At 40.1% G+C, this 24,570-nt stretch overlaps 2 protein-coding genes across 3 annotated transcripts; one reads left to right on the top strand and one right to left on the bottom strand.

The window, feature by feature from the left end:
* Nucleotides 1–1,197: 1,197 nt before the first annotated feature.
* On the bottom strand, nt 1,198–9,050 carry LOC124133355 (derlin-2-like). The gene is made up of 6 exons (XM_046497730.2): nt 8,941–9,050; nt 7,296–7,361; nt 5,737–5,904; nt 4,984–5,179; nt 2,416–2,506; nt 1,198–1,937 (listed from the first exon to the last, which is right to left on the bottom strand). The coding sequence occupies exons 1-6, from the start codon at nt 9,031–9,033 to the stop codon at nt 1,790–1,792; spliced, it is 762 nt and encodes a 253-aa protein (XP_046353686.2). The 5' UTR covers nt 9,034–9,050; the 3' UTR covers nt 1,198–1,789.
* Nucleotides 9,051–9,288: 238 nt separating this feature from the next.
* Nucleotides 9,289–19,694, top strand: LOC124133354 (sin3 histone deacetylase corepressor complex component SDS3-like). 2 transcript variants are annotated; one of them, XM_048401165.1, is made up of 9 exons: nt 9,289–9,484; nt 10,078–10,147; nt 10,981–11,128; nt 12,100–12,159; nt 13,331–13,439; nt 14,849–14,953; nt 16,395–16,563; nt 17,513–17,597; nt 18,071–19,694. In XM_048401165.1, the coding sequence occupies exons 1-9, from the start codon at nt 9,385–9,387 to the stop codon at nt 18,164–18,166; spliced, it is 942 nt and encodes a 313-aa protein (XP_048257122.1). In that variant the 5' UTR covers nt 9,289–9,384; the 3' UTR covers nt 18,167–19,694. The 2 variants fall into 2 exon arrangements, with proteins under 2 accessions (XP_048257122.1, XP_048257123.1); XM_048401166.1 differs by having other exon boundaries at nt 13,331–13,433.
* The last annotated feature ends 4,876 nt before the right edge of the window (nt 19,695–24,570 follow it).

The following is a 24,570-nucleotide window of genomic DNA, read 5'->3' on the forward strand; positions in this document are numbered from 1 at the left end:
GGTCTATGTGATCAAAGTTGAAAGATTTCGTAAGATTACAAAAAATGTTTTAGCAGGAATTTGTTTTGACTATTATTTTGACTTGTCTCTAAAACTGATCATGAGTCAATCATAGTGAGTGAGTGAGTATGGTTTTACGCCGCTTTTAGCAATATTCCAGCAATATCCCGGCGGGGTACACCAGAAATAGGCTTCACACACTGTACTCATGAGTCAATCATAACCATGGCAACCCCTGACTATATGATCTCATAGTGAGAGTTTTGACATGTTGGAAGGACAGTCTGCATGATCATATTAATACTGCATACGCTATGAACATTCCATACAAATCTACTGAACAAAAATTACTGTGTTTATGAAATAATGGCATACTTATTCTGATTTAACTGTTACCTCAGCATCCTCAATTATAAATACCAGTAACCCTGGTAACAGTTCTGAATGTCCCCGACACAAACACAATCAACATGATCAATGAAATACATACAAATAACATCATTAAAAAGATACATTAACATCATATATACTTCCATCATGCATAAACATCAAAACAACATCATCACCGATCATCCATTCTCAACTTTCATAACAAGTTCCTTTTATTCCCTACTTCCCAGAATTTCAGTAACTATCTGAGGGACCTGTCATTTCTTAGAGGGGATGGGGAGGGCTCTTTGTTTCATGACCCTCCTCAAATAAGTGTACAGTCAAGTCATGTTAATCCGACACTCGTTAATCCAACAATCGGCTTTATCGGACACAAATGATGGGAACTGATTAAATCAGTGCTATTTCAACAGTCTCGCACTCCGACACACCTAATTTGCAACGAATTGCTGAAATTACTCATTAATCAGTCTCGTTATCCGACACAGTGATCAACACACTCCGTGATCATCTGCCCGCGAGTACACAGCCCCGTGTTTTGATGCGAGACGAGTCGGCGAGTAGCTGCATATTTCAACGGCTGCAGAGATAAACTTGCTTAACAATAAACAATTACTGCATGCTTTAAATAAACATTGCGGTACTAGCTTCAAATTGGTGACTTCCATTCCAGACCACGCTTTAAAAAGTATTTTGAATCAGTCATACAGTCCATAACAGTAGTTTTGTGTTAAACTTTAGAGATTGCATGATTAGAAAACATATTCCGCTGACAATGTTACACAACAATATGAATATTTCCTTTTTTATTACAACATGTTTGAATCGTTATCTATCGTGTGGTTGTCCAATTTTCGATCACGGACGTTGATACTACCTAATTTTGTTTATCCAACATACTCGTTAATCCGACATAATCATATGCAACCAACCTTGTCTGATTAACGGGACTTAACTGAATTAATTTTTATGGCCCTCCCCTACAGAATGTCATGTTTCCCTCTGACACAACCACCCCTATCGTAAATGACCGGTCCCTGATCAGACACTGTCATCATGTTTTCTAATTCCATCAAACTGAAACCTTTGCACATCGTCCACTGTAAGTTTTCAAGCACCTGCAGTGAATTTTGTATAGTCCTTGAATAGTGCTTTTTCTCTCTTGCAAACCATGATAATGATGATGGATTCAGAAGCCATCCCTGTGGGGCACCAACACTGTAGGTCGTACAGATCACGGATTGAATTGGCTGAAAAACATTCAGCCGCACAGCTCGGCTTCTGGCGATTACGATTGACCCTGTTCAATGCTAAGACTGAAAATCTTAATATTGCATCGTTCTTTAGAGTCAGTGAGTCGTTAAACAGTTTGGGATAGTCATGGAAGATCTATGGCCTCTCAGTTTCCATCTCCCTCTTGACCTTGACCTTGACCTTGTTCCTGAGCCCCCACCCTCTGACCTTGCCCCCATTCAAACCCACCAGGGCGATCTTCAGGTAAAGGGTTGTAATTAGGATCCTCAGGGGCTGCATCGAATACGTATTTTCTGAAAGACAGAGAGAGGGTGAGTGACTTGGGTTTAATGCCACTTTGAGAAGTATTTCTGTTATAGCACAACGTCTGCTTAATGGGGCAGTAAGCCCAAAGTGAGTGAATGAGGGAGTTAAATGCTGGTTTGAGCAGTAAAAACAATTTAGCTGGGCGAATATTCGTCATTATGACAGTCACCGCTTGTAAACATAACAGTCAGTCGGCAGTTTCAACTCCTTGCACGGTTGAGTCCACCTAGCACAGTGGGGAGCTGTGACAGTGATAAAATAGAGAGCTCCGCGAACGGGCTTCCGTTGTGAGGAGATGGTAGATTGACATAGAAAGGGAAGTAACTCTGACATGTCTTTCAAAGAAAGCCTAAACAAAGGTCAGTGAGCATGACCCTGCATACTCCAAAGGACATTCCTAAAACACAACAAATAGACAAATACTACTGCAGATTTAAAAAGAAAAGTAGTTTTTCAACAACTTACAAGATACTTGGTGTTTTGAGCAACTTAAATCCCCCCTGTTGCTGTGGAAACACATCTTCAAGGAAGTAGTAGACATGGCCTATAGCTATACCTGGAATCAAGACACACACGTTAGACACGCATTCGAAAAACAGGATCACAAGGTGCACCGAGATTCTTATCTTCAAAATATTTCAACGGCCTTCTGCCCTGTGAGTGAGTGTTTACATGTCTTTCAACAATACCGTATTCGACCTAATAAACGCCCAGGGCGGTCTCAAAATTAGAAATTGGGGGCTCTTATTAGAATATTATTTTGGTGGAAAAAACAGAGTTGAAAGATAAATTTCGTGGTTTATGCTGACAGCCTGAAATGTTTATGTACGACAGATATATTTTCCCAGAATTTCATTGCCCATAATTAAGGGTGCATATAATACACGAGTGCGTATCATATGCGAATAAATAAGTCTTGTGTACATTGATCAATCGGAAGATGTGCTAATTGGGATTGTTCACTAGTTAATATGTTAGCAATTATCGCTGTGGGCACTTATTAGAGCGGGGCGCTAATTACGTCGAATACGTTATTTTCAGCATACCACTGTACAAGACATTAACAAAGGCTTGCTTCACACATCGCTGTGTTTCAAGATTAGGTATGAAAGAAGGTGGTCTGTAAATAATCGAGTCTGGACAAGACAACCCAGTGATTGATATCATGAGCATCAATCCAGTCAATTGGGATAGATGACATGCATCAACCAAGTTAACGAGCCTGACCACCCGATCTCATTAGTCGCCTCTTACAAGCATAGTCGCCTTTTACGGCAAGCATGGGTTGCTGAAGAACTATTCTACCCCGGATCTTCAGGACCCCTTTTAATTTTTGAACACTGCATGGTACCCATGTGGACAATCAAACCTGGGTCTTCTGCATGAAGAGTAATGATTTAACCACTTGACATCTTCCCAAGGCAAGAACGTCCACTAGCCTATTTATCAAAGTCTTGTTTCCACCTTGCCACATCAAGCCCACTTTCCTGTGCTAAATATGATTGGACTATCGCACATATCAATAGTCCAATCAGAGAATGTTTCACAAAATCAACATCGACGACTAGTACACCTTTGAATGAAAGTGATTTACCACTGTCGCTCTTTGTTGACACGAATATGTTTTTTATTTTAAACACACACACCCCAACGAATGCCTATGTTTTTGTGTCAGGGATGAAATCGTGACTGTTTTTGTTATCTGGTTGACTTGGTCGTCACCTATGGTAGTTGCCATCTTTGTGAAACTATACGAGATAAGAACAGCGCTCTGATTGGATATCACGTTTTCATGACAAGGGACACAACTCATGATCGACACGAGGTGGCACCAAGAAAAGTGGCCTTGATGAGGCAAGGGTAGAAACTAGGCTGTGATATAAGCTAGTGGCCAAGCTTGCCTCGGGAAGATGACCACCTGGACTGCCTGATCATTTCTCTCTCCGAAACGAGGAAATTTGGAGGTACCAAAGAAAATCCAAAACAGAATATTTGTTTATAATCATGATGAATACAGCCTTGTTGAACATTTGTTCAGACTCTGGGTTACTCTCTGCTTTGAACGTGTAAAATAAAAAAACAGCAAAATGGTTGTTACCTTAATCATGTTTAGGTCCTATTATCAGGGTAATTAATGGATTTTTCTATACCATATTTGACATAATTAGAGGTGAGGTGAAATGGGGTTTAACGTCGCGTCCAAGATTATTTCACCTTTTATAGCGACGTGCATGTACGTGTGTGTTTGCGTGGCTGCTTGTTCTAGTCCGGGCTGATGCCGATTTATAGTGCTAGCTCACTGAGATACCATGCCACAGTTTAACATGAATACCCCACTCAGACACAGTATACTAACTCCGAGCCGACCAGTCCAGCGCCAGACAGGGTAACTACAAGTACCATATTTTAACGTCTTTTGGTATGACGCGGTCGGGGATCGAAACCCCGGACCTTCCACTCTCCAGGCGGACGCTCTACCACTAGACCACGGAGGTGGTCAACGTAATTAGAAATTGGGTGTTCTTATGGGAATATTATTTTGGTAAAAAAAAAAAACAGAGTTGAAAATTCATAAATTTCGTGGTTTATGCTGACAAGCCTGAAATGTTTATATACGACAGATATATTTTTCCAGAATTTAAATGCCCATAATTAAGGGAGCATTTAACACAAGAATGCGTACTATACACGAATAAATAAGTCTTGTGTACATTGATCAATCGGAAGGAATTGGGATTGTTCACTAGCTAATATATAAGCAAATATCACTGTGGGCGCTTATTAGAGCAGGGCGCATATAACGTTGAATACGGTATTACAAAAAAATCTTATTGATGTCCATTAAATGATAAACACCTTCGACGTAACATAACTGCAGAAAATAATAACATAATTCAAAGGAAAATGTTAAAAAATTAAATTATAAATTTAAAAATGTACTAACCATACTTACAGAGTTCATAAGAACTGAAGAAAATAACAACATAACTTAAAGTGAAATGTAAATACTGATGTCTGACTAAATTTACTTACCCATAAGATCAACTATTATAGAGTTGCCTAGCAACAACGAGAAACCAAGAAGCACCCATGGTAAATATGGTGCTTGAAAGTTCATGAGCCCGAAAAAGTTCATTCTTATGTAGGGGTTTCTTCTGCTCCACACATACACCAGCATTATCGTGAAAGCACTTCCCAGGAACACTAGATTTACAAACAATGCAATGATCTGAAACAGGGTCAAGGAGATATATCTTTGTAAAGTTTCAGCTTACTTTTGTCCTTGTACTTTCAGCATGTTCAGAGATGTTGAAAATGCAGGAAAAAATATAAAAACAGGAATATGTGAAGGTCAAATTTTTCTGCTTGATCAAAATACAAAACATATTAAATGGAGTTTATGTTATTGTGTATATAAAATTTAATAATGGTACATGCAGAAATGGCTAAGTAATGAGCAAAAATGACAATTTCAAAATGGCTGTTGCGGCGGCCATGATTAAAATTGTGAGCATGTTTTAGCGAGCATGTTTTACAGAGACCATAGCTGGGGATGGACAACAGACAAGATGCCATGACATAAGCTCACATGACTTTCAGTCAGATGAGCTAAAATTAACATAAATCATACAAATGTCCCATTGCCATTGTCTCTAGCAAAATTACTGACTGCCCTCGGAGGCATGTAAAATAGGAATGGTAAAACACCAAGAAAAAGTTAAAACCTAACTTATATCTATGTAAATGTCCATGTCTCTACTCCTCAACAAAAACTTGAAAGGATACAGTCATTAAAAGACCTCCAAAGAGAAACATGAAGAAGAAGTCGGCTGTGCGGCCTCTGAAGGAACCCTCTTCCAACATCCGACAATAACGATATGCAAATATCATGTTGAACAGGAAGTTGAACCCAATGGGGCCGAAGTAGAGAAAGTTGGTGATCAGGCGCCATAACTGTAAGAGACAAAGGTACCATGGTTACATAAACATGATAAACAGAAATAGTCATAAACATGCTGACATCGTAGATTAATGAACAAATCATAAACAAGTCTGTGGCTTAAACCACTAGACCAAAGCCTGAGTCTAGTAAAATTCCATTCAGTCTCGCAAACTTAGTTAATAATAGTCCATATAATCATTAATCTATACGCTACTGCAAATTATGCTTGGAGCCTTATTTAGGCTAGATGATACAAGAGTCTTTGGAAAAGACTGTTAACATACATTTAATAACAGCTATTTGTAATATGATAGGTACAATGAGTGTGAGTGATCAGTGTTTGAAATAATTTTAAAACCCAACAAGACAGTCGGGTAGTTGACACATAAGTGTTACCTGCCCATCGTCAATGTTACTTGCCCACATTTAGACATTATAAATATTGAAAACTTGGAACAAAAAACCGAGACACATCGTGTCTTGATTCTTTTGAAATAATGCAAATAATTACTTGAGAATCTACAAGGAGTAATAATAAAACTGAACACGAAAGTAGTCTTAAAATTATCTGACAGACAGAGAAAAATTTCATGCAGTCTGACAGAAAAGTTACCAGCCACAGGCAGGCAGTTATTATGGACACTGTGTGAGTGAGGTTGGATGCTAGTTTTACTATTATTTCATTAACATCATGGTGTTTAATGTGACGAGCAAACCCATTAACCAGGCGACCTGCCACCCCTCAGAATGAGTGTGCCTCCAACACCTACTTGCCATACAAGACTGTCTATACCTAGGCCAAATGTATTAAAAATGGGCCGGTTCCCATTACCGTATTCGACGTAATAAGCGCCCTGATCTAATAAGCGCCCACGGCGGTATTTGCTAATATATTGGCTAGTGAACAATCCTAATTAGCACCCATTCCGATTGATCAATGTTCACAAGACTTATTTATTCACATACAATACGCACTCGTGTGTTATATGTACCCTAAATTATGGGCAATTAAATTCTAGAAAAATATATGTTTTTTCACGAAAATAATATTCTAATAAGAGACCCCTATTTTTAATTTCAAGAGTGCCCTGGGCGCTTACGGTATACTAAATTTCAAACTAGGGTAGCCACACATTTCTTATTTGTAAATCAACTGTGCAACAGTGGATTTTTTCCCATGTTTGCTTTCATAATGGCTTAAGAATACCACTGAAAAATGTAAGTTTTGATCGGGTAATCAGAACCACATCAACATTATTGTTCGGCCTTTATATAGCGTGCTAAAGTAGCTTAATATCAAAGATATTTTTTTCTGGCCAAATTACCACAGTTCAACCTATCTCATCATTGCTTGTTCCCTTTCATTTCAAACAAATCAGTGAACAGTAATTTCATGACCTACCTGATAACTCCTGAATATAAGGTCTGGATTGAAGTATATTTGGAATGGAGTGATGATATCAAGTTGCTGAAAAGAAAAGAGAGAAACATGTGAAATAAACTGTATTCATAGACAATAATGGACATGACCAAAGCAAAATCTACAAATATAAATTGTTTCCAAATATTTACGAATGTTAATTAATCCTTATCTTTAAAGATGTAGCGCTGATCCAAATGTCAATTTCTTTTTCCCATATTCACCATTCCTGTTGCAGTTACCATGGTTACCACTGAATGCATGCTCATAACTTCTAGGGGCCATTGCTACCATGTAATACCAATGCTGATCATGCTGATATCTTACACAGGAGTACTAAAATTCAAGGCCTTTTCAAGACTGACCATTGCTGACAACTGTCATTTTCAAGGTCTGTCAATATTTCATCAAATCAAGCATTCTATATATTAGTCATAAGGCCTAAAAAGCTGTATGACCATCACACATTTCCAACAAAATTTATTTTCACAGAACAAAAAAAATAAATTAAGTCTGTCATGAATTCTTTGGGGTATTCATGTTTGGCACACAAATCTATCACTGTGATAAATCTCACTTAAACATCATTGGTACATATTTTTGTGTGCTTTAATATTTTGATAATATATGTACATGTCATTTTGCACATTCAAGGCTTTTCAAGCTATTTGGGGGATTTTCAAGACTCTTCAAGGTTGATATTAAAATTCAGGGCTTATCAACTACTCAAGAGGGGCCTTAAAAATTAAGGCTTTTTCAAGTCTGTACGGACGCTGTTTTCAGTAACTCAGACTATTATTTTGATAATGATAACAATTATCCCAGTAGTAGTCAACTCTGACTCAATCAACAATAGATTAGGACAAGACAATGTTTGTAAACACTGAAAGTAGTACATATCTGAACTTTTACATTTGCAAATTTATCCTAAAATCATGTATCGTCAGTTAATAGGTTTTAGGACATCATTTGCTTTTGGACGGCCATGCTTATCACGATTACATATGGTATAACAAGGGGTGTGGCATCACACAGACATTGTAAATACTCAGATCATGGCCTGTTTTTAAGATAAAGACATCTTTTATTAGTGAGAGATGTTCTACAGTTAGTTCTTGTGATTAGCCACAAAATTACGAATGTTTTTAAAAAGTCCGAAAACACATAACACGGGGATAAAAGACCCTAACGGATACGGTTTTTTATACATTGGTTTCATCTGCTAATAACAATATCTGAATGTTCAAAATTTCCCAAACCGAGTTTACTGACTAATTATCCTCGTGATACTGAATTCTACTCCCTGATCAGCTGTGACTGACTGGCTGATGGCCAATGATATGAAATTGAACTTATTTCGCCTCGAGTCATTCCTTGTGAGGACAAGTGTCATATTCATATAGTACTGCGTCCATACTTTCGCGAGAGGTATTAAATGTATTGATTTTTCATTCTCAGACATAACCAGAGAATAGAAAGTTTGGCATCAACATAACTTTACCGAAGCGTCTGTGAAATCTTTGACACCGGTCGGTGTACTTTCAATTGACTCACTCAGATCGACATGTTATCAGCATAAAGGTGTCGAAATCGCAGATCCTACTTGTTTCAACGTTATAATACTCACCACGGCAATAGTTGTTAGCACACATGCAGTTGTATATGCCCTTGTTATTGGGGGCATCTGCATATACTCCTGCTGAAACGTTTGGGCCGCCATACTTGTTGATCTCAGCCACGTGTAATACGCATGCGTGTGTTACCGGAAACCTTCTTCTTTCAATTCACACCGATAACTTTGATTCAAAACATTGTGTATTATTTACGCATAATTTGTCATCAACAGTTCATTTATTTATTTATTGTATAAAATCCATATGTCTTAAGTTATATCATTTTGAAAAGATTTTCAATATATTAAACAAAATATTATTCAAAATGATCGATTAGAATTAAGATTTGAACGAATCAACAACTTCCGCAGGTGCGCGCTCGCAGCCGGAAATATATTGAGACAAACAAAACAGGGAGAGCACGACCGAGGCGTGTATGTGGGATATTTTGAAATCAAATGTCCAGCTATACTTCATCGCCGAGACCAGATAACGACGACGACCTCGACAACGACGACATCTACAGCACAGACGAGGACGGCAACGATTCTGATGAAGGTTACGAAAATGGAACTTTGAAATTTTGATTGTCAATAAAAGTAATCTTTAGATAAAAAAAAATGCCATTTTTGGCTTATATTGGACAACGTGCAGACAGGGGTAGATGGCACTTTACAAGTGTCTTTTGTCTCGCTCAAATCTAATATCTGAGCCTATGAACATTTCGTTTCTAGATTCCCTCTCTCGTGTCTTAGCCCTTGGAAAACCTTTGGTAGCACCATTATTACACACCACAGGAATTCGTAGTTCATGCACACATACAAATACAGTGAACTGCGTTTATGACGAACACGCTTATAACGAACTGACCGATATAACGACTTATGTTTAAGTCCCCTAAATTTGCTGTATATATGCTTATAACAAACTATGGTTATTGCAAACTAAAATTAGTGGTCCCTTTGAGTTCATTATAACCGTTGTTATCTGTATCAGTTTTTATAACCCATGCATCCTATAAACCCAATGACTGTGATTGGATTCATGGCCCCAATTCTGTTTATGAGAATGCCATCCTGATTAAGAGAAGACACACCCCCACAGGCCAAATAGATCACCTACAGAATTCTTACTCTAATTTCTGAATGCAGACACTGAAGATGCCAGCGAAACAGAGGACAAGCAGCAGAACAATCTTCCCCGCACTGAGATAAGGGAGCAGTAAGTCCCCCATTTATTCTTCAAGTTACTCTTAGGGGCACGGGTGGCCCAGGCGTCTAAGGTGCTGTGATTCGTTGTGCAGAGTGCAGCGTGCATTGCGCCAGAAACCTATGATTGTGGGTTCAACTGGATTGCGGGGTCCAGACGCGATTATTTACAGACCGCCGTCATATAGCTGGAATATTGCTTAGTGCAGCCTTAAACAACAAACAGATGGGAGCTTTACCCTGGGGCCAGAGCGGTGTACAAGTCATCAATAAAGCGTTCTTGACGGCTTTACATCTATAGTATGACCATGTTTCATTAAAATTATTTGTTGCATGTAAGGCGCTGCGATTCCCTGTGCAGAGTTGCTTCCCTTGGGCACGCCAGAAATCTATGATTGTGGGTTCGAATCCCGGTTCGCCCCGATTGTGTTTCTAGGTTTGTCAGCACCATACCCATCATGCCCATGCTTGTGGGTTTCACCAAAGTGGTAAACGTCTGAGACCTGCATCACTTCGGGCTTTTCTCCCACATTAAGCTGACACGCCACGATATAACTGGAATATTGTTAAAAGCCCAACTCACTCACTCACTCAAGTGACTCTTAATGGACTCACTGTGCTGTTGAAAGTGAGCTAGTAAATAATAAAAAAAACTTTCTTGCAATCGGAGCAGTTGCATTTGGCCATAATGAAATAACATTGTCACATGCACAAATGACCATGATCATGTTACTTATCATGATGATTATCACCATATAGTTTTAACTATTGCAACAATAATGTAATGGTCAAAATCCCCCCAGTAGCCGAACATGTAGTGGTAAATAATATTGTTTTGCTTTCCAGGATGTACCAGGATAAATTGGCTCATCTGAAAAAGCAACTGCAGCATCTGAAGGAAGGCACCCTCCCCGAATACATCAAGCGGAACAGGAGGATCGAACAGCAGTATCGTGAAAGACTGCGTCTGAACGAGATCTGGAGAGATATTGAGGTAGAGTAGAATATTCTACCCATCAATTGTCTTAGCATACTGTTTACCAGTATTTGTTTCAAATGTTTCCTATTGACCACTCAAAGATTAGTTCGTGGGTACAGGGGGCCCAGGTACTTGGTTCTACACCTCGCTGTGCAAGAGTTATGTCCCTTAGCTGTCAGGATCCTCTTGTCATGGGTTTGAATCTGAGGTACCCAGACTTTGATCCTTGACTTCTGGATTAGTACTATGTCAGGTTATTTGGTTCATTCTCTCTTTTTTTACTTTGATCTAAAACCGACAACTGTTGAAGGTCTGTTATAATTGATTCGAAATGGAAATGGTATGCAATTTTTGTTAAGTCAAACTCTATGTTTGATATTGATATCAGATTTACCATTGTTGCAAGCAGAAATGTCTAATTATTTATAAAATTGTTGGGGTCTTAAATTATGAATTTTTAGGTTTACTTTCATTCCCTCATTGTTACCACGTTACAAAAGACACTGCCTCACATAATGTCATTGTCATCAAGTACCAATAAAGATAACCGCTGTGTTCCCATCTTACAATTCTACCAAAAATTCATATCACAACAGTTGACAGTAAATGTTCACAGATTCCTTGAAGTTGAACTGTGTGTTTAGAAATATCAAGGTAAAAAAAATAAATTCACTTTCCAAATAAATTGGATGAGAATATTAGTAGACTGACATGTTTATGTTTTAATTGTCGACTCTAGTGCTTAAATTGTGTTGATGGGCGGTCGGGTAGCCAAGTGCCATTCGCTCGTCACGCCGAAGACCCAGGTTCGATTCCCGACAATGGTACAATGTGTGACGCCCATTTGTGGTGCCCCCCGCCGTGATGTTGCTGGAATATTGCTAAAAGAGGCATAAAATGAAACTCACTCACTCAATTGTGTCGATGTATCCTTGTGTTCACTAGAACAGTAGCTGTTTCATGATTTGTTGTATATTGTGTTTCAGCTGGAGATAGTTGAGAGAGAACATAAGAAAGAGAAGAAAGCATCAGCTAAAGAGTTTGAGGTGAGGGAAGGGAGACAACCCCAGTTGCACGACACACATGGTCATTGTATTGTTCTATGTACATGAAGATCTGGGTAAGAGGTCTTTAACAACCAGTGCTTGTCCCCCATGAAGTTATGGGTTAGAATTGGTCGTCAACAACCCAAGCTTGTCCACAATAAAGATCTAGGTTTGAATTGGTTGTCAACAAGTCATGCTTGTCCCACATGAAGATCTGGGTTAGAATTTGTCTTCAGCAAGCCATGCTTGTCACCCATGAAGATCTGGGTTAGAATTGGTCTTCACAACCCATGCATGTCTTAAGAGACGACTAACAGGATCAGGTGGTCAGGCTCACTGAATTGGTTGATGCATGTCATCGTATCCCAATTGCATGGATCGATGCTCATGATATCAATCACTGAATTGTCTGGTCTAGATTTTCAGTCCGCCATCTTAAAGCTTGAATAATGTTGAGTGAGGTGTCACAAGGACCCTGCATCATCAATAGGTTGACTTGATTTGTCTCTTTCAGGGGTGTCTTCCAGACTTTGTTTTACATAGCTCTTTGTTAAGATAACTATGGTTCTATACTACTCAACATTTGAGATGGATACTGGGCTGTTTCATACTGTAACGGACTAACGGGATCGGGTGGTCAGGCTCGCTTGGTTGATGCATGCCATCGTATCCCAATTGCATGGATCGATGCTCATGATGTCAATCACTGGATTGTCTGGTCCCGACTTGATTATGACTTGGTCACTATAGTAGAGAGGGGCGATCGGGTAGCCTAGTGGTTAAAATGTTCTCTCATCGCGCTGAAGACCCGGGTTCGATTCCCGACATGGGTACAATGTGTGAAGCCCATTTCTGGTGTCCCCCACCATGATATTGCTGGAATATTGCTAAAAGTGGCATAAAACCATACTCACTCACTCACTCACTCACTACAGTAGAGACATCGACGTTCGGAGTAATGACAATATCATTTGTAAGTTTAAAACATACTATCAGGAACTAGGTTAAAGAATTATTTCAGTTTTTAAATCAATGTGCAACAAACAATACTTTATTTTGCCCTAATGGGAACAAATTTCTACTTTTAGAATTAAACCCTTTAAATACTTGAACTTAACTGACTTTGGTTATATTGGATGATACTTGGATGAAATGATGTGTTTCTCCTCAGGAGAAGAAGATCGAACTGAAGGAAAGTCTAATCATGGATTTGGAGGAGAAGAAGAGAAACGTGGAGTGTGAGAGGGGAACGATGGACATGAACACTAGCAGTGGTACAGGTTCTTACACCTTTGGTATTGCTTCTTAGGGCGTGATTTAGTTATATAATACATGCACATTGAAAACTACAACTTACATTTATGTCTACGTGCATGTAAAACAAAGAATTTCAAATTGGTGTCTCACCAACCCTTTATTGTCCACACAACATTAATCTTTGAATACACTCAACATGCTCACTATAACTGAGGGGGCACGTCTAAGGCGCCGTGATTCGCTGTGCAGAGTTGCGTCCCTTGGGCACGCCCGAAACCTATGATTGTGGGTTCGAATCCTGGTTCGCCCCAATAATGTTTCTAGGTTTGTCAGCACCATACCCGTACTCGTGGGTTTCACCGAAGTGGTAAACGTCTGAGACCTGCATCACTTCGGGCTTTCCTCCCTTAAGCTGACATGCCGTGATATAACTGGAATACTGTTAAAAGCGGCATTAAACCCAACTCACTCACTCACTCACTCACTCACTATAACTGAGATGTATTTACCACCCTACTTCCCTGAGTTATGTGTAATCTGTTTTCTTGGGCGTGATGTCATTTAACTGTGGGTACTTCAAGATTAGGCCGTAAAAGGCGACTATGCTTGTCATAAGAGGCGACTAACGGGATCGGATGGTAAGGCTCGCTGACTTGGTTGAAGCATGTCATCGATCCCAAATGGTGGATCAATGCTCATGATATCAATCACTGGATTGTCTGGTACAGACTCGATTATTTAAAGACCACTGTCATAAAGCTGGAATATTGCTGAGTGACTTCAAGATTATGTACTGTGCGGTAGTTTCATCTATCTCTGTGTCAGGTTATGACATTTAGGTTATCCAACTAGTGATTATCATTATGCAGTACATGATGGTGCCACATGAATACTGTCATTAATTGTATTAAAACGTTCCTCCCACATCAAGCTGACATGTTGTGATATACCGTATTTGACGTAATAAGCGCCCACGGCGATATTTGCTAATAAATTGGCTTGTGAACAATCCCAATTAGCACCCCTTCCGATTGATAAATGTACACAAGACTTATTTATTCGCGTATAATACGCACTCGTGTGTATATATGCAACCTTAATTATGGGCAATTAAATTCTGGAAAAATATATCTGTCGTGCACATGCTTTGCAAATCCTGCATTCGGCCGAAATCTGCACGAATGTTTACAATCCGGATTTCGATTACGGTGCACGATTTTGATTGGACTATGCATAGACTCGTTATTCCAGCCAAAATGTAACTCCATAATACCAGCCTAGTGCGGCAAGGGTGGAAACTGGACTTTTATAGTCAGTTAACTCTCTTGTCTCAAGAAGATGGTAATGATGGAATATAGCAAATAGTGGCGTAAAACAATACTCAGTCACTCACTGTTATGTCAACTACAACTGGTGTTGAATATCTCTGCAGGAATGACAGACTTTATGGAAGTGAAGCCGATCATGACGAGGAAACTGCGGAGGAGGCCAAATGACCCAGTGCCACTTCCAGAGAAGCGGAGGAAACCATCGCCTGATATCCTTTGTTGTTTGAATATATGCCAAATATTTTGTTACTGTGCCAATACCAAGTATCACCAGGTCATGTTCCCTCAGAATACAGCTGTTTAGAGGCGTGTGCCCTTTATACACGCTTTACTCGTAAACATGCTGTCTTGTATCAGTTTTATGGTATGACACGATATCCACATCAAAGCTTTGGAACAAATCTAACAGCATTAGATGGAACTTAATTTATTCACACTGTTCCTTTCAAGTTCCAGTAAATTGGGGGGCACGGGTGGCCCAGTCATCTAAGGCGCCACGATTCGCTGTGCAGAGTTGCGTGCCTTGGGCACACCAGAAACATGATTGTGGGTTCGATTCCCGGTTCGCCCCGATTATGTTTCTAGGTTTGTCAGCACCATACCCATGCTCTTTGGTTTCACCGAAGTGGTAAACGTCTAAGACCTGCATCACTTCGGGCTTTCCTCCCACATTAAGCTTACATGCCACGATATAACTGGAATACTGTTAAAAGCGGCGTTAAACCCAACTCACTCACTCACTCACTCACTCACTCACTCACACGCAAATTGAGTTTGGTATGAGTTCATGTTATGTTTTTGATATCAGATTAATTTGTATCTGAAGCCATGCAACCATCTGCCCCACTGAGCTGATAATTAAAACAGACATAGCCATCCTGCAGTGCCAGCGCTCTAGAATGAAGACTGATAAAGGCAGGTCAGGTTGGTCATCAGCCTATTTAAGATACATACAGTTGTCAGGGTTACCATGGTTACAAGGGCAATTGATAAAAGCAGCGTGTGCTGGGGAGAATCCCATGATGCAGACTGTAGGAAAGGGTTGTAAACACAGAACATAATGTTCTTTGAGACCTATCGAAAGGTCGACAGTTCTTTCAGTGCCTTCATAAAACAAATTCTAGCAAGTAGCAAAGGTTTTCTAAAATCATTATATGGAACATCAAAACTATGAAACGCGTGATTGTTTGTCAACGATAATGCCCCAATGAGATACACATTACAGCAAAATATGATAGTCATAAGACCAATCCCCTTCACTCACACACCCAAACACCACCCCCCTCACCCACCCCTAGAATAAGTGACCACTCAGTCAGGTTGGCTGCAAATAAAGCAGTTAAAACACCACTTAAAGATACTGGATAACTGAACTGCCATTACGTAAACGAAATAGGCACAAACAAATACAGGAAACTATGGTTATAACGAACACGCATAGAATGAACTGACTGATATAACAAACTTTTTTTTCAGACCCGACCATTTGTTGTATAAATGTCGTATATATGCTTATAACGAACTACCTTACAAACTAAAATTAGTGGTCCCGTCGAGTTCATTATAACCGTAGTTTACTGTATGACAAATCACTCCTGACCTAGTTCTAAACACTGACTGAGTATGCATGTCTTCCTTAACTAATCTCACCTCAGCTTAATTTCTTCTTGGACGAACAAGAGATTCAGGATGACCTCCGCATCATCAATAAAGTGAGCGGTAAACCAATCAACAAGAAGCCGGCGCCTGTCCCCACGCCGATAGAAGGCGTGTCCGATGTCAAGATTGATGATGGCAAACTCTACTATGACAAAAGATGGTAGGTGTTGAAGCAATGCAGAGGTAGAAATTAACATTTTTAGTTCGCTAGTCCTTATAATGATAATATATTGCAAAACCCTTAAAAATGGCAAATTTCTACTAGTCCTTATGATACCTTAACTATTGGGCAGTTTGGCAAGGACTACAGGAGTAGTGCCAATTTCTAATGCTAAGCAGTTTTTTTGGTGTAGAGTGGCACTTTTTAGAAAAAAAATGGTTGGTTCATGGAAGCCATGGAAACAAAAACAACTAAGTCTTTTTAAGAGTGATTAAATCCACATGATGGGAACACTTAGCTGATAATTGAAGAAAACATGGCTTTTCTGTAGTCGCACTGTAGAGTGAACACTTATTAAGGCTGTTAGTCTTTACTGGGGGCAAATCAGGCAAGTCATTAGCTGATACTGTGACATCGCCAACTAGTCGTGTTAATGGGTGATTGATGAACACAGTGTTCACTTGGGAGAATCCAGTCAGCTTTTTAGGGAAATAGACACTCCCTCATTCAGTTAAATGCAATAATGCTTCATCATAACAAATTATTTAAACTTCATTGCTGATTTTGCATATCTCCTTTGAATAATGATTGCATGAATTATGACTGATGTACCAATGAATGTAATTGCTATCAGGGATGAGTTACCTCCCTTTATTATTGCATTATTAGGGCTGTCAGGTAGCCTAGTGGTTAAAGCGTTCGCTCGTCACGCCAAAGACCTGGGTTTGATTCCCGACATGGGTACAATGTGTGAAGCCCATTTCTGATGTCCCCCGCCGTGATATTGCTGGGATATTGCTAAAAGCGGCGTAAAACCACACTCACTCACTCACTCACTATTGCATTATTTATTTGCCTAAGGGTAAAAAAGCCTTGACGTTGTTGCAGACAAGTCTGCCCCCATTCTGTTGTATGTGCCGAGATGCTGTCAACGTTGTTGGTGTTCCAGGTTTCACAGGAACCAGCCAGTGTTTGTGGAGTCGAAGGAGGGGGGCAAGGTGTGTGGCGTCATCACAGGCGTCGGCTCGCAGGAGGTCAGTACAGGAAATACAGTCTTCAGCGTAATCCTAAATGGATGGAGTGGTCAGGCTTGGTGACTTGGTTGATTGTGTGTCGTACCCTGACAAGTGTGTATCTGATTGTTGTGAGGGGGCAGGGGTGGCCCAGTCGTCTCAGGCGCCATGATTCGCTGTGCAGAGTTGCGTCCCTTGGAAATGACAGAAACCTATGATTGTGGGTTTGAATCCTGGTTTGCCCAGATTATGTTTCTGGGTTTGTCAGCGCCATACTCGTGCTCTTGGGTTTCACCGAAGTGGTAACCGTCTGAGACCTGCATCACTTCGGGCTTTCCTACCATGTTAAGCTTGACACGCCGCGATATAACTGGAATACTGTTAAAAGCGGCATTAAACCCAACTCACTCACTCACTCACTCTCTCACTCACTGTAGCATCATTCCTCCACAACTCAAGGCAGCCTTTTTAATGTGCATCCCTGTTGGTTTCAGATCTGGGTGCGGAAGACGTCTGACAACACCAAACTCCGTATCTACGTCTCCCAGCTACAGAAAGGCAAATACATCCTCCGTCGTCGCTCCACATGACCTGTGTGAGATGTCATCACCCTGTCATCACTGTCATACATATGACGTCATGCTCATCACCATTTTACATCATGTTGTCATGGCAACACTCGAGATAACCACTGGGATATTTATACTCTACCGTCTACAGCTCTGTAATTGTTCTACCACTACAAACAGTTATTTATTGGTGAATCTTTTCGCTGTCAGTCCTATTCTGAATGATCTGCATAAGGATTTAATAAATAATCTTTTGACTGACCAAGGGGTGCAAAGTATAATAATAAGCTTGATGTCATGTTCATTGGCATATATTGGCATTAATGCATATTATTAATATCAGTGTCTTGATCCTGAAATGTAAACATCATGTAAAGATGTTTACAGGGACAAAATTCTCAAACATATTTAAATTTTTTGATATGTTATTCATGTTAATATTGTTTGTATTTTAGAATAATTATGATGTAGATTCCCAGTACATATGTGGTATAGCGTTGTTTTCCCACCGTGTTCCTGATACAGGGACTGATCCTGTCCAGCAGTGGTTGGTCCGATAACAGACGTCTGGAGCGTGCATTCAGTCTAACAGATTTCCTGGTTCTGTGACCTTGTTACATTATTATCCAATCCCATGTAGAAATGTTAGTCAACCAATCAGATTGTGGCACACACTCCCATTCATTCAAACTGTAGTAGGGGGGCGGTCGGGTAGCCTAGTGGTTAAAGCGTTCGCTCGTCACGCCGAAGACCCGGGTTCGATTCCCGACATGGGTACAATGTGTGAAGCCCATTTCTGGTGTTCCCCGCCGTGATATTGCTGGAATATTGCTAAAAGCCACATAAAACCATACTCAATCACTCACTCACACTGTAGTATATCATACGGTTAATCTCAATGCTTTTGATTCATTTTGCTTCATGAACTGATCAGTGAACTAAAAGCTGGCAACTAAACATAAAAAATATTTAATATTTTTATTTGTCAGTCCTCGTTTATTCTGTGGAAATTGAAAGATAGTGTTAAGAAGTAATCTCTCTTACTGAAGTGAATAACTGTTCTGATAGTTAGTAGTTCGCTCTTAATCAAGAACAGGATGTCATTCTAAGCCGATATCACACTCATATCCTAAATAAGAAGAGAAATATTTAAATACTTTTTGTCTTTTCCTTTACTTCAGCGTACTGTTTATTAGTACAATTAAGTTAACTTAAAGCAAGGTGTTGATGTAATTTTAGTTTCCCGCAGTTATTTTCAGATATTCCAGTGCCTAAAATTTCTATACAGAGTTACGTCCCTTTGGTGTGTCAGGATCTTCTGATCATGGGTTCAAATCCCAGATTATGATCCTTAGTCGTCACCTACCTATGCTTTAAGATACATGTATTCACTGGAGTGTCATAACACATCTACAGCCACCAACCATCAAGCTCCTCACAGCGATAGTACGTTCCCGGAGCTCTCTATACTATCGCTGCCACCAGTCAAAACTCCCAACTGTGAATAGGTGGCCACAACCATGCTTGGAGTTGAACTCGCAACCGAATGACCGTTATGTTTACAAACAAGTGTCGACTGTCGTGCGCCGAATACACTTATCGCTGCTAAATTACTTTCTTCGTTTGTCAATTTGAATTTCTGTTTCATTAAAACTATCGTGTTATTGATATAGTAAGAATGTAAGGGAGAAGTTGGTTGATTTTCCGTTAGTCTGCAATCTCGAACCAATCTGATTATCAAAACAACAAAGTAAATTCGTCTGGAAAACATGGTCAGTCGTAAACCTTTTCAAATTGAAATATGATGGCATTCCCAAAGACATAAACAAAAGTATAAACGTTACTACATATGGGGTTTGAGGGCAAATTTCAAGATTCTTGTAATGGCCGCGCCCACACTGGTGGCAGCGATGTTACTGAGAGTGTAACGAAGTTGTCACGCGCTGGGAAGGAGCTTGACCAACCATGTTAAAAGGGAAACTACTCTGTGCTCTGAGGCCCACTTACAATACAGTGGTGTGAAATTGAAACATTTTGTGTGGTAGGGTACTGATTAACTGTTACAGTGATAGATATCATAACATATGAGTTAACAGACAAAGAAAGAGGTGTGTGCTCATAGTTTTCACCAAGGGGATGGGGGCACGGGTGGCCCAGTCGTCAAAGGAGCCGCAAATCGCTATGCAGAGTTGCGTCCCTTGGGCATGCTAGAAACCTATGATTTTGGGTTTGAATCTTGGTTCACCCCGTGTTTGTTTCTAGGTTTGTCAGCACCATACCCGTGCTCATGGGTTTCACCGAAGTGGTAAATGTCTGTGACCTGCATCACTTCGGGTTTTCCTCCCACATTAAGCTGGCACGCCGTGATATGACTGGAATACTGTAAAAAGCGGTGTAAAACACAACTCACTCACTTACCAAGGTGATAACTATTGATGACTGCATGTCTTTGGGCTTTCCTCCCACTTTAGGATAATATCATGCAGAGTGATATATCTCAAATGCTGTTCATTATTGATATCAATTTGTTATGAAATACAGGGACTAGCTTATATATTTATCATTCAGTATACAATTATTAAGGCCGAATATTAAATTGTGTGTCCTTTCGGATTGGCTTGCTCAGTGTGGCTTAAGCTGGAAAGAACAAGAAAAAATGTTGTTAGATTTCCTGAAATCTCTTTGAAATAATAGTTTCAACAAGAATAAAAGAATGTTTTCATCAACTCCAGCTTTATAAATCATTCTTGTCTACTATTGCAAATTCATCATTTTTGTCGTCATGGTGACCGCTAGTCAATATGCATTTAGTAGTGTCATTTTTCAGGAATCAGGAATGCTCAGATAACCTTTTTCACAAGATTATGATCCTTGCTCTACTGGGTAATGTGGTCCACCCTGATTATGATCCTTGCTCTACTGGGTATTGTGGTCCACCCTGATTATGATCCTTGGTCATGGGGGTATTGTGATCCACCCTGATTATGATCCTTGGTCATGGGGGTATTGTGATCCACCCTGATTATGATCCTTGGTCTACGGGGTAATGTGATCCACCCTGATTATGATCCTTGGTCTGACAGGGCAATGTGATCCACCCTGATTATGATCCTTGCTCTACTGGGTAATGTGATCCACCCTGATTATGATCCTTGGTCATGGGGGTATTGTGATCCACCCTGATTATGATCCTTGGTCTACGGGGTAATGTGATCCACCCTGATTATGATCCTTGGTCTGACAGGGCAATGTGATCCACCCTGATTATGATCCTTGGTCTACTGGGTAATGTGATCAACCCTGATTATGATCCTTGGTCTGACAAGGCAATGTGGCCCACCCTGATTATGATCCTTGGTCTAACAGGTAATTTGATCCACCCTGATTATGACCGTTGGTCTACGGGGTAATGTGATCCACCCTGATTATGATCCTTGGTCTGACAGGTAATGTGATCCACCTGGATCAAGACCATGATGTATGATCAAAGTGGTAAACATCTACGACCTTTGTTGCATTGAATCTCCCTCCACATCACAAAGTGTTGACAATACCATGTATATTAGAGATTTTTTGATAGGATTCATATTGAGTCAGTTCTTCAATTTCATCATATTGGCATTCTGCCCTGTTTTGTCTGGTACACAGTGTGACTACCCGTTGTGTTATACAATGTATACCCCTGGTACACAGTGTGACTACCTGTTGTGTTATACAATGTATACCCCTGGCACACAGTGTGACTAACCGTTGTGTTATACAATGTATACCCCTGGTACACAGTGTGACTACCCGTTGTGTTCTACAATGTATACCCCTGGTACACAGTGTGACTACCTGTTGTGTTATACAATGTATACCCCTGGTACACAGTGTGACTACCCGTTGTGTTATACAATGTATACCCCTGGTACACAGTGTGACTACCCGTTGTGTTATACAATGTATACCCCTGGTACACAGTGTGACTACCCGTTGTGTTATACAATGTATACCCCTGGTACACAGTGTGACTACCCGTTGTGTTATACAATGTATACCCCTGGTACACAGTGTGACTACCCGTTGTGTTATACAATGTATACCCAGCCTGAAGTCCAACACTGCACTTCATTCCAGAATCTTGCATTGAGTCCACCAACTGCACAGAGCTTTGAGGCCCTTGTATTGACACTCAAGTTGTTAATGATCAAAGTAGTTGTAGAATTTAATTGTAAAAGACCTAATAAAGTCTATATTAGAAATTTCATGAATGTTGTCTTTTTCAAGTGTTCGCTGTGACAATTAGTTGTTGTGGAACTGAAACATTGTCCTGCATAGTCAACCCTTGTGTTACTGAAACATTCCACACACTGCCAACCTTTGTTACTGAAACATTCCACCCGCTGCCAACCTGTTACTGAAACATTCCACACACTGCCAACCTTTGTTACTGAAACATTCCTCACACTGCCAACCTTTGTTACTGAAACATTCCACACACTGCCAACCTTTGTTACTGAAACATTCCACACAGTCAACCTTTGTGTCACTGAAACTTTCTATACACTGTCAACCTTTGTTACTGAAACATTCCACACACTGCCAACCTTACTGAAACATTCCACACTGTCAACCCTTGTTACTGAAACATTCTATACAATGTCAACCTTTGTTACTGAAACATTCCACACACTGCCAACCTTACTGAAACATTCCACACTGTCAACCTTTGTTACTGAAACATTCCACACACTGCCAACCTTACTGAAACATTCCACACTGTCAACCCTTGTTACTGAAACATTCCACACACTGCCAACCTTTGTTACTGAAACATTCCACACACTGCCAACCTTTATGTTAGTGAAACATCTTCATACACTGTAATCACCTGTGTGACTGAAACATACATACACACTGTCATACACTGCTAACCTTTGTGTTAGTGAAACATTGTCATACACTGTAATCACCTGTGTGACTGAAACATACATACAAACTGTCATACACTGCTAACCTTTGTGTTAGTGAAACATTGTCATACACTGTAATCACCTGTGTAACTGAAACATACATACAAACTGTCATACACTGCTAACCTTTGTGTTAGTGAAACATTGTCATACACTGTAATCACCTGTGTGACTGAAACATACATACAAACTGTCATACACTGCTAACCTTTGTTACAGAAGACAGCCTCCGTGGACTAGTGGTAGAGCGCAACGTCGGTGGATTCGATCCCCGGCCGCGTCATACCAAAACACGTTCAAAGATGGTACTTATTACCTGCCTGGCGCTCGGGATAAAACAAGGCCAGTTGGGCTCGGGGTCAGTATATTGTGTCTGAGTGGGGTATCTATGTTAAACAGCGGCATGGGCTAGCACAATAAAATGGGCATTAGTACAAGCAGCCAAACACACACACCCGTAGATGCACGTCGCTATAAAATACCAGTAATCTTGGACACGACGTTAAACCCCATTTCACATCACCTATGGTACTGAAACACTGTCCCACCCTTTCAAACTTTGAAGTCCATGGCGGAAGTAGACTCGCTTAGATATGGTCTAACATGATATGTTCCTTAGTACTCGTCTTACACTAGGTCACCTTTTGAAACAGTCCTATGACCTTTGACCGTTCTTATCATTCTAGACTTGTCTCTTTGTACATGGCACTGTTTGAGAAAGTATTCATGAATTCGGTCAAGCACGTGTCCAAAAACGAGCGCACAAGTTCGTTTGGGGTTCCAGCGAACAAACGAGACACTTATCACCATCTGGTTTCTCCGCGACAGGCGTCCCCATGGTCCCTGGTGTGGTGATCTCCCTTTAGTTACTGACGATCTCTAGCCCATTTTTATATTGTTTTGTTCCTTAATACTTATTTCTTTTAAATGTTCCGCAACTAGTTTTAAAATCTTATCTGTGATATTCTAGTTCTCATACTGTCCTTCGATGACAGATTTTTAGAAAGTTTAAATATATGTATATTTCATGTCTAATTTCTCGTCACGATATGGCTGAAATATTGCCGATGTGACGTAAAGCATTACCTCACTCACTCACTCCGCGACAGGCGCCGTCAATTTATTAGTAAACACATGCAAACGAACGTTTTACAACTTCAAACTTGTATGCATGGAAAATGAGAAAGAAGGAGATATATTACTATCAAATTCCGTATTACTTTCATATTGTGGTCGGTACGTTTAACATTGTCCTCTAGACCAAAATACCCGGGTGTTTTTAGCATCAGCAACCCGATGTGCAGAGTTATGCCCCTTAGCGATGACAGGATCTGTTGTTTGTGAATTCTTCTCCAAGATTTCCCCTGAAAATTACCTATGGTTCGCAGCACCCATTGGGTGTTCATGTGAAGAACCGGGGTAGAATAGGTCTTCAACAACCCATGCTTGACGTAAAAGGAGACTGCTTAT

Source organism: Haliotis rufescens, unplaced genomic scaffold (assembly GCF_023055435.1).
Source record: "Haliotis rufescens isolate VD_foot unplaced genomic scaffold, xgHalRufe1.0.p SCAF_21, whole genome shotgun sequence".
NCBI lineage: Eukaryota > Metazoa > Mollusca > Gastropoda > Lepetellida > Haliotidae > Haliotis > Haliotis rufescens.